The sequence below is a fragment of the Physeter macrocephalus genome, chromosome 14 (genome assembly GCF_002837175.3).
Source record: "Physeter macrocephalus isolate SW-GA chromosome 14, ASM283717v5, whole genome shotgun sequence".
Lineage (NCBI taxonomy): Eukaryota > Metazoa > Chordata > Mammalia > Artiodactyla > Physeteridae > Physeter > Physeter macrocephalus.
The window spans coordinates 46,003,466-46,014,111 of record NC_041227.1 but is presented as its reverse complement, the minus strand read 5'-3'; the positions used below and the strand labels follow the sequence as shown (position 1 = coordinate 46,014,111).

The 10,646-nt window shown below is 47.2% G+C and overlaps 2 protein-coding genes across 4 annotated transcripts in view; both read left to right on the top strand.

Annotated features, from left to right (window-relative positions):
* Positions 1–3,273: 3,273 nt before the first annotated feature.
* Positions 3,274–6,043, top strand: PET117 (PET117 cytochrome c oxidase chaperone). Its single transcript, XM_024123465.3, has 2 exons — positions 3,274–3,404; positions 5,894–6,043. The coding sequence occupies exons 1-2, from the start codon at positions 3,309–3,311 to the stop codon at positions 6,041–6,043; spliced, it is 246 nt and encodes an 81-aa protein (XP_023979233.1). The 5' UTR covers positions 3,274–3,308.
* A 301-nt stretch (positions 6,044–6,344) lies between these two features.
* KAT14 (lysine acetyltransferase 14) overlaps positions 6,345–10,646 on the top strand; it is a 32,481-nt gene continuing 28,179 nt past the window's right edge. For all 3 annotated transcript variants that reach the window (XR_008619434.1, XM_007110256.3, XM_028498198.2), the window contains exons 1-2: positions 6,345–6,603; positions 8,980–9,098. Coding sequence is in view for 2 of the 3 variants with exons in the window: in XM_007110256.3 (XP_007110318.1) it covers positions 6,345–6,603; positions 8,980–9,098 (378 nt within the window). In the remaining variant the exon portion in view is untranslated. The remainder of the gene's footprint in view (positions 6,604–8,979; positions 9,099–10,646) is intronic.

Genomic DNA, 10,646 nt, shown 5'->3' with positions numbered 1-10,646 from the left:
GAACCTTCTCCTGTGTCAGGTGATGCTGACTCTGGGGCAGTAGATCCACACCTGCACTTAACTTTGGGGAACAGATAATTGCTGTCTTAGTCAGCTTGGGCAACTATAACAAAAATACCATAGACTGGGCAGCTTAAACAACAGACATTTATTTCTCACAGTTTCAGAGGCTGGGAAGTCTGAGATCAGGGTGCCTGCCTGGTCAGGTTCTAGTGAGGGCCTCTTCCTGGTTTGCAGGTGCCATCTGTTTGTGTGTCTAGTCTCTTTTCCTTCTTATAAGGACACTAACCCCCTCGTGGGGGCCCCACCCTCATGACTTCATCTAAATCTAATTGCCTTCTAAAGGTGCCACCTCTTAATACCATCCCATTGGGGATTATGATTTCAACATAAGAATTTGAGGGAGACACAAACATGCAGAACATAAGAACTGCTACTTGACTGATAACAATCACCTGTCTCCCTGTCTTTTTTATTATGATTATTTGACACCAGTCTGTCTTCCTTCCAGGTGTTCAGCTGCGTGAGGGATGGGGGCTGCCTTGAATCTACTGCTCCTGGTTTTTTTTTTTTTTTTTTTTTGCCGTATGCGGGCCTCTCACTGCTGTGGCCTCTCCCACTGCGGAGCACAGGCTCCGGACACGCAGGCGCAGCGGCCATGGCTCACGGGCCCAGCCGCTCCGCGGCATGTGGGATCTTCCCAGACCGGGGCATGAACCCGTGTCCCCTGCATCGGCAGGCGGACTCTCAACCACTGCGCCACCAGGGAAGCCCGCTCCTGGTACTTTCAATCAGTCTGTTGGGGTAAAAAAATGAGCCAACCAGCAAGTCTGGACTTTCCTTTTTGAAAATGTATTCATTGGTAGAAACTCTTCAAATTGTCTCAGAAAACTGTTTTTATTCAAACATACTGGACACACTTAAAAATATACTGAGACTAGATGGAAATTGTTTAATGAAAAAAAAATTTGGTTTCAGTGTTTGATGATGTGCAGTCACTCTCACAACTCTGTAATTTATGTGACAATAATCACAGAAAACATCCTGCTTAGGTTTATAAATAGTTAAACAGATAATCCATTTCTGAATTTGACATCGTTAACACATAAAGGATTTTTTTTTTAGGGGGGGTGGCGACCGGCAGCTTGCAGGATTTTAGTTCCCCATCCAGGGACTGAATCCGGGCCCTGGCAGTGAAAACGCAAATCCTAACCACTGGGCCGCCAGAGAATTCCCCATAAGGGATTTTATTTTATTTTTTAAAATTTTATTTTATTTATTTGGCTGTATTTGAGTCTTAGTTGCAGCATGAGCGATCTTTTGTTGTGGCGCATGGACTTCTCTCTAGTTGTGGTGTGTGGGCTCCAGAGTGCACAGGTGGCCTTCTCTCTAGTTGTGGCACACAGGCTCAGTAGTTGCAGCACACGGGCTTAGTTGCCCCATGGTAAGTGGGATCTTAGTTCCCCGACCAGGGATATGAACCTATGTCCCCTGTGTTGGAAGGTGGATTCTTAACCACTGGACCACCAGGGAAGTCCCCCCATAAGGGATTTAAAAAAGTAAAATAACAATACATTTCAAGAAAACAAGTTGAAACATCAGTCATGATAGAATGAAAGGCCATCTCACTGTGACATACATTCTAAAGACATGCAGCTTTATTGAAGACGCACTGAGTTAGGGGAAAAACTATCTGGAATCTACCACAAGTAAAAGCAGTTGAATATAGATTTTTTTTTCTTTAGATAAACACCCAAATATGTCCTGAATTAAATTGCTTCTAACTCCAAGGTCAGCACGGGGACCCCGTTCTCCAATTCAATGGTACTTCCTCCTCTGCTGAGAAAAATGCTGCAGACAAAATGACATTTGAAAAGGGTATTTGCGTTTTTTAAATTTATTTTTATCTTATTACATTTCTTTTTCTAATTAATTAATTAATTAATTAATCCATTTATCTTTGGCTGCGCTTTGTCTTCGTTGCTGTGCACAGGCTTTCTCTAGTTGCAGTGAGCGGGGGCAACTCTTTGTTGCCGTGCGCGGGCTTCTCATTGTTGTGGCTTCTCCTGTTGCAGAGCACGGGCTCTAGGTGCACAGGCTCCAGTAGTTGTGGCACGTGAGCTCAGTAGTTGTGGCTTGCGGGCTCTAGAGCTCAGGCTCAGTAGTTGTGGCGCACGTGCTTAGCTGCACTGCAGCATGTGGGATCTTCCAGGGCCAGGGCATGGACCCACGTCCCCTGTACTGGCAGGAGGATTCTTAACCACTGCGCCACCAGGGAAGCCCTTATTACATTTCTTGAGAGCAACATTCACCTCAAGCCATTGACGCTCGCACAACAGACGCTGGAACAACAAGGCACTACAGAGATCAATGTCGAAGAAGCCCTGGGGTGAGGCTAACGGACACTCAGCCCAAATAAACAGCGTCCACAGTTGCTTGCCCAGGAGGAAGTTTGTCCTTTGGGAATTCTAGTGGGGAAAAAAGAACTTGATGATAATACCTTTTCTCTGGAAAGCCCAACCTCTGTGTGCGCCTTGCGCAGTACCTTCTGCGGCGGTTCTCGACGCTCTGCTTCGCTCGATCATTTCGGACATCTGAGGGCGGGAACTAGGTGTAGAAGGGATGCCTCAAGGATTACCTGGGCGACAAGGGGACAGCGCCTTTCGTGCCAGCAGGCGAAGACATGCCGCTGCCCAGAGAGCTTGCTCTGTAGCCAGAAGGCTTTTTGATGTCAAGAAAAACCAGATCTGACCCGCCACCCCACAGCGTCAAGGTGAAAGCAGGTGACCGTGTCTACAGCATCTAAGGAGAAAAACTCCATCTCCTGGCACCTCCCCGCCGAAGGGGCAACGAGGGCTGCGTTTGGTGAGGCTGGCATTGAGCGAGGCAGCCCCGCGCTCCGAAGGGACGCGCGCGGTCGAGGGTCCGCAAGGTACCGGGTCCGGCATCCCGGCCCCCGGACTCTCCCGCCGCTGGGGGCGGGTGATGAATTGGGAGGGCTCAGGCCTGGAACCCCGCCTTGGGTGGTGCTGGGGCCAGCTCTGGGCCGGGGCTCTTGGGAGTGTCATCACCCGCCCGCCCGCAGGGCAGGGAGGGGATGCCTGCGATTCCGAGGCCCTACCGGAAGCCGCGCCTTCCGCGGAGCCTGGGCGGTGCTCGGCGCTCGGCTCTCGACTGCTCGCGCCTGGCGGCAGCTGGGGCTCTGCGCTCAAGGGGTCGAGCCTGGCCCGCCCCGGCAACGGCGCGCGCTCAGTGGCGGCCCGGGGCCTGGGGTACAGGCAGCGGAGGCCGCGGCGGCCGGCGCGGGGATGTCGAGGAGCTCGAAGGTGGTGCTGGGCCTCTCGTTGGTGCTGACGGCGGCCACCGTGGCAGGCGTGCATATGAAGCAGAGGCAGGACCAGCAGGTCGGTGTCACGTGCCCGCGCCTTCGGGCCCGCGCGGCGGCGGAGGCCTGTGGCCTGGGGTCGGGCTCCGCGTGGCGCCGCTTCCTCCTCGCCTTTCCTTTCTCCCCTCCCACCTCCTTCGAGGCGGGGAGACCGCTCCCTGGGGCGTCCGGGAAGTGGGGGCGGTGGTCCCCGCCTGGGCTGGCCCCGCCTCCGCCCCGTGGGTGTCGAAGCGCTGGTGACGCTTCCCCTGCCTCTCGCTTTCGGGAATTCGGAGAGATACTCGTCTGGGGGGTGGGTTTTTACTTCGTAAGGAAGTTTGCTATGGGAACTAGATTCTGGTGCCGATAGAGATAGCGGCCTCCAATTTTTCTTTTCCCGGTGGTTTTATGTGCGGAAACATCCTTGACTTCACCGCTCAGGGGCCTGTCCGTCTTGCTGTGTTTCCCAGTCCTATTTTCTTCCTTTTCCTATCAGTGGACGTTACTGCCGGGCCCCTGTGCGCCACGCTCCGCCCCGGGCGCGTCGGGAAACAGAGAAGACGTGCAGCTGCTCCGGGGACGGAAGGCCGAGCGCGAGTGGGGGCAGCCGGGGGTGTCGGGGGGGTTGCGGTGGAGCCCGGTTGGCCCGGGGTGGACGCAGGCTGCTGGGTGAGTCACTGTAAACAGGCTTGTCTGCGTGGGACCGCGCCAGGTGCTCGGGGTGCAGAGATGCAGCAGGTGAGGGCTTTGTCCCGTGTTCACACTCTGGAAGTCAGAGGAGAGGAAGCCTGTGATGATACAAGATTTTAGGGGAGGGAATGAAATGATTGATGGTGACAGGGCGCGGAAGAGATTAGAGATTGGGATTAACGTAGTGGTTCTGAGGTGTTAGCTTTTGGAACAGAAGCGGGAGATTTTCTTCTGCGGGAAAGAGGAGGACAAATGTTTGACACAGTGGGTGTGTTGGAAGGTTCAAGGAAGCAAGAAATAAAACATTGACTGTTGTCCCCCATTGTTTCCTGACTGACTGCCACATACCAGGCGCTTTAGTAAGCACTTTGCATACGTCAGCCTCGATCCTCACAGGAGCCCAGCAAAACCAGCAGTGAGTACTACACGAGGAGCCGCGTTCTAGGTGTTAAGAGTTGTGATGGTGAAGAGGTCTCGGTGCTTAGTAAGGTAGTCAAGTGGAAGTCGCAGGAGGGATGTGCGAGGCAGTCAGCACAGACTTTGAAACCTGGAGGAAACTAGCGAATGCTGGATGGAGAACAAGATCCCAAGCCGAGTGCTAAAGTCCCTGAGAAAGGAGGGGAGGACCTCAGAGCAGGTGTGGACGGTGTGGGCTTCGGGGCTTGGGTGGCGTGTGTAGGTGTGTCCTGATGGAAGAAGCACAGGAGAGTACGAGCTGGGGAGTGAGGAGTGGAATGAGAGCCTCCGATTCTGCCTGGAGATCTTGCCAGGGGCACAGGGTTCAGGACAGTTGGTTTTCAGTTGTGTTATCAGTCCCAGTACTCTTACATTTCCCAGCTTCCCCTGTAATGGGGACTGGAGCCCTAGGCCTGGAGGAGGGCCAGCAAATAGAGGTACTTGGTGAGTTGTTAAAATAGACATAATAGTAATTTAAAAAAACCCTACCCAGGCCCCAGGGCCTGCCCCCATTATTCTGCCTCACAAGGCCACTGTTAAATTATTTAGAGTATTTTATGGTCTGTAAAGTGTAAGTTATTAGTAATGACTAGATTGATGCTTTAGAAAAGTCTCATCTTAGATGCCAGGTCCATATTCTGGAATTTTCTACTTGTCTTTAGTGTTTATCAAAGTAATGACCATCAGTGGGCCTTTATTTTTTCCTCTGCTGGTAGCGTTCTTTTTCCCCTTCTCTCCCCATTATGTAATTGTAAGTTTTACCTTTTCTCTGTACATAATAGAAGAAACCGAGTTCTTTACTTTTTTGCATCCTTATAGTTTGTTCAAATTTTAGTAATTTTTTTTCTTGGATGTTTATTATTCAGTTAGGACAATTGCTAACAGGAATGTAGTTCACAGTTACTCAAGTAACTCTCATCAGGTTGTTTTTTCTTTTTTTTTGGCTGAGCCGCTGCTTGCAGGATCTTAGTTCCTTGACCAGGGATAGTATCCGTGCCCCTTGAAGTGGAAGTGCGGAGTCCTAACCACTGGACCACCAGGGAAGTCCCTCATCAAGTTTTTAAAGCATCATATATTAACTAAATTTTTAAAATTCAGCATAGTGGCAGTTTTTCTTTTTAAATTGTTATTTCCCATTTTTATATTAAATCATGCAAAATTTCTTAAAGTATGATAAGAGGTCGGTAATAATACTATCACGCTACCAAGTTAATTTGATGGTTTATTACATTTACATCTACACAGAAAGTTAAAATAGTAATTGAGTATTTGGAATCTAAGAGTTTTAAGTATTTTGGTAACACTGATTTTTGGATTTGAATGACACAAGGATGGGAACCACCTGTTGCGAGTTTCACTAAAATCTGTTTCTTACGTTTTTAGAGGCTTCGTGACGGAGTGATCAGAGATATTGAGAGGCAAAATCGGAAAAAAGAAAATATTCGTCTTTTGGGAGAACAGATTCTTCTGACTGAGCAACTTGAAGCAGAAAGAGAGAAGATGGTGTTGGCAAAAGGATCTCAAAAAACGTGACTTGAAACGCGTGTGGGATATTGATGGAACAGACAGCGTTAAGTGTGTGTGAGTGTTGATGGAGAACAGCTTAGTGCGATCTTCAGCCTTTTTGTGGTCACCGTCCTTTTAAACTGGATAAGAAAAAGGACGATGGATCGTATATTCTAAATAATTGCTTTAAGTGCCCCTTATGTCTGAGTAGAGTCAGGCAGACGCTCTTCTGAGAGTTTGTTTGTGTGGTCAGCAAGGAGCCCCTTCAAGCTTAGTGTCCAGAAACTGGGATTGTTCCCGAGAGCGCTGAACCTGCAAGCCGGGAGGGATGGAGAGTAACATCCACCTGAGCAGTTTGATCAGTCGGCACGACGATGAAGCCACAAGAACGTCCACCTCAGAGGGGCTGGAAGAGGGGGAGGTGGAGGGGGAGACTCTGCTGATCGTCGAGTCAGAGGACCAGGCGTCTGTGGACTTGTCTCACGACCAGAGCGGGGACTCCCTAAACAGTGATGAAGGGGACGTGTCGTGGATGGAGGAGCAGCTGTCCTATTTCTGCGACAAGTGCCAGAAGTGGATCCCAGCCAGTAAGAGCTTCTCCTTTCCTTTGCTTTGTCAATTCCTGCAGGAAGCTTTGTTTTTCTAACCTGTGAAAGAAACATGAATGTGAAAGAGACCCAAATAAAAAGATAACTCTTATATTTATTATTAGTGTAGTTGATTAACTGCAAATTTATATAAAACATAGACACGTTTGTATTAATATATATTACTGCCAACCTCTATCACGTTGTTAAATTAACATTCTCGATTGTAACCCAATAAAAATTAGAAAATTGGAAATTCTGTGTTACTTAAAGAATTAACCACATTTTTCTATCAGGGTCACATTGTGGTTTTGGGGCCAAATTCTAGGTGCAGTGTAGAGGTAAACTTCAGACTCATAAACATAACTCTGGTAGTGTCTAACTTACATGGAAAACAGCTGCCATAGTATGTTGATGTAAGGTCGGAATTAGGAGATTAAATACGTATTATGCCTTTTTCTATGGCCATTCATGTTTTCTCCTTGCTGGCCTCCTTGATCTGCTGGCAGTAGATACACGCAATAAGGTGCTTTGCCAGTCATCAGGGCTCTTAACCAAAACAGGATGTTTCCATTACGCGGATAGTAGTAAAGACGTATGTACTAGAGGAATACTCTGTGTAATAGAATTTGTAACTAGGTCAGAGAAATTTAAGTATGTGTATGTGTATATATGCTGTTGTGAACTGGGTCATTTTCTGGTATGTGGAGGTTTTTTAAGATGGATTCAACTCTTCGGATTCATAGTTATTATTATTATTATTTTTTTTTTTGTGGTACGTGGGCCTCTCACTGTTGTGGCCTCTCCCGTTGCGGAGCACAGGCTCCGGACACACAGGCTCAGCGGCCATGGCTCACAGGCCCAGCCACTCCGCGGCACGAGGGATCCTCCCGGACCGGGGCACGAACCCGTGTCCCCTGCATCGGCAGGTGGACTCTCAACCACTGCGCCACCAGGGAAGCCCCATAGTTATTATTAATTAATATCATTTTCACAGAAAGCAAACCTAAAATTTATTATAAGTTAGCTAGTTTTTGCTTTCGAGCTGTCTCTGCTTATAGATTCAGGGTTCTGCCTGAAAGCCTGGGTGGCTTTCCCCCATCCTCACAGCCTGCGCTGTAAATACCCTGTCTCCTGGGGCCCCTGCTAACTGCTCCAGCCTCTCTCCTTCGTGCCCTCCTATCCCCACATGGAAACAGAGCTTTACAGTTAGGGTGAGCTTTTCCTTCTCCACAAGCAGTTTGTTCTTTTTTTAAAAATAAATTTTATTTATTTATTTATTTATTTTTGGCTGCGTTGGGTCTTTGTTGCTGCACGCTGGCTTTCTCTAGTTGCGGTGAGTGGGGTCTGCTCTTCATTGCAGTGCGAGAGCTTCTCATTGCGGTGGCTTCTCTTGTTGGGGAGCACGGGCTCTAGAGGGCAGGCTCAGTAGTTGCGGCTCCCGGGCTTAGTTGCTCCACGGCTTGTGGGATCTTTCCAGACCAGTGCTCGAACCCCTGTCCCCTGCATTGGCAGGCGGATTCTTAACCACTGCACCACCAGGGAAGCCCAAGCAGTTCTTTCTTATCCCTAGGACTTTGTGCATGTAAATTTCCTCTGTGGAACATGTGTCTCTACAGCCTCTATACTCCCCGCGTGCCAATTCTAGCCATCCTTCAGGCCCCCGTCCACCCCACTTTTTCTAGCGCTGCTGTCTTCCTCGTGTGGGTGGGCACCTCTTTTATGTGCTCTCACGTTGCCCCACGGCACCCATCACATCCAACTCCAGGGTTTCCACGTCTCCCAGAGCATCAGCATCACCTGCGGAACTTCAGAAAATGCCCTGCTTCCAGAGGTTGATTTATTTTGAGGAGAATAGACCCGGGCATATTTAAAACACAAAACTTCTGGGTGGTTCTGATGCACAGTCAGGACGGAGAGCCTCTGTGCTGCTGTGATTACCTGCTCTCTCCTCTGTAGCCCTCACCGCATCTGTAAGCCTCTGAGAGCAAGCACCGCGTCTGTCTTAGGTGTTGTGTTCCTGGTTCCTGGCACAGTGGGAGCTCAGATGTTTTCTTGGAAGAATGTGTGAGGAGACCTGTAGGAGTCGAGAATGTTAACAGTTGGAACAGTCAGTGAGAACAATCCTACCTGCCTTTCCAGTGTCTCTTCTCAAAGTCCGGGAACCACAGATCTTAGTGGGCATGCGCTTGATGTTAGAAGAATAAAAACCTTCTCTACTCCCTTCCCCATCCCCATCCTGCCCTCACGGGCTGGCTGAAAGAAAAGGAAAAACACAGCCTGGGAAACTTGGGAAATGGCTGGTAGATTTATTAAAACTTTGGGTTACCTCTGTTCTAGATACACCTGTGACGTGCCTTTTTGTTTTCCTCCTAGGTCAGCTGAGGGAACAGCTCAGTTACCTTAAGGGCGATAATTTTTTTAGGTTTACTTGTTCCGATTGCTCTGGAGATGGCAAGGAGCAGTATGAGCGGCTGAAGCTGACATGGCAGCAAGTGAGTTAAACCTCTTTCTCTAGAATTCATGGGGTTGGTCCCCCCACCTCCCCCCACCCCCCTGCCATGAAATTTATTGGAATAAGTAACTAGGGAATGAGGAACCTACATATGAGCTTCTGAGTTGTTTTGAGGGTCACTTTGTTTCAGAATGAAAATCATACTGAATGTGTGTGGAGAAAGGAGTTCTTAGTAAAAAAAACTCACTGCCAACTTAGTGAATTGGGTTTGAGATTCTGAAAATCCCACCCACGGTTTCATTTATACATAATACCAAACTGATTTTAATCGAAGAGGTTCACATTTTTTTTGGCAGCTATTTTTAGAAAAATAAAACCATTCTAAAAAATATAAAGATGCTGAATCAATATGCTGTACACCTGAAACTAGCAACTAGTTGTATATTGTAGAGCAACTGTACTTTAATTTAAAAAAAAAAAAGTAAAGATGGTCACCCTAATCCCAGCCAGCTATAGCCCGAATAGTATCTTTTAACTGATCTCCAGGTTGTATTAATTTTTTGGGTTTTGTTTTTATATTAATATGTTTATAACAAGGCACCAGTGGTATATGCAGTCTTTAAGTTCTAAAAATGTATTAGACATCACTCACTCAGTTTTTATGTTTATTCATTTGACAAATATTGAGTGAACATGATGAACCAGGCACTGTTCTAGGCCTGGAGAGTAGAATCTCGTTGAGACCAGCTGATCCTTCTAGCTGTTTCTTCTTCGTGGTGAGACAGCCAAGACCCTAGCCCCAGGCAGCTGACATTCTAGACATTTATTTTAGATGCTAGGAAGACAAATAAACAAGTTAATTACCCCTAGCACTTTTTGCTGTGAAAGAAATAAACAGGGTAATGAGAAAGATTTTAGGTTGTACCCTCCAAGGCACTTAGGGTGTTCCTTGTAAATTGTAGCTGTGTTTGCAGCCAGAGGCTATCATGTTAATTTTCAGAGCTTTATTAGGACATCTGTTGAAATCTGTCAGTGGTGATCTTAGGGAGCCTTTTTAGACTTGCCTGAAAATATGTAAGTAGAAAATGAATGGAAGTTTGTATTGAGGATACAGTCTCATGAGTATTCTAACTGGGATTTTTTTTTAAAGTGTGCATGGGATACTGTGTCTAGGCAAGGTCAGATTAATGTTAGTAGATTATTCTGATGTGTGCACATGTAGGCAGATTTGCACTTGGCCTGCAGGTAGCTTCTCATAAAATTGTAAAATGGAAGAAGAGCAAATGTATGTAATTTGTTACTTTCAAGACTGAGTTTTCTGTGGAGATTCTTTTTAAAATAAAAAGTGGCTTTTGATTATATTGCTCAATATATTGGCAATATTGACTCAATTTGCTTATTTAATCAGACTAACATTTCTTGAAAATTATTTTTTCACTTCCAAAAGACATGGATATTAAATACCCTGAGATAATGAAGTGAAAACTGGGACCAGACACATCTGGTTCTTGGAAAAGTACTGACCATTGTTTCTAGTTGCATCTCTCTCTCTCTCTCTCTCTCTCTCTCTCTCTCTCTCTCTCTCTCT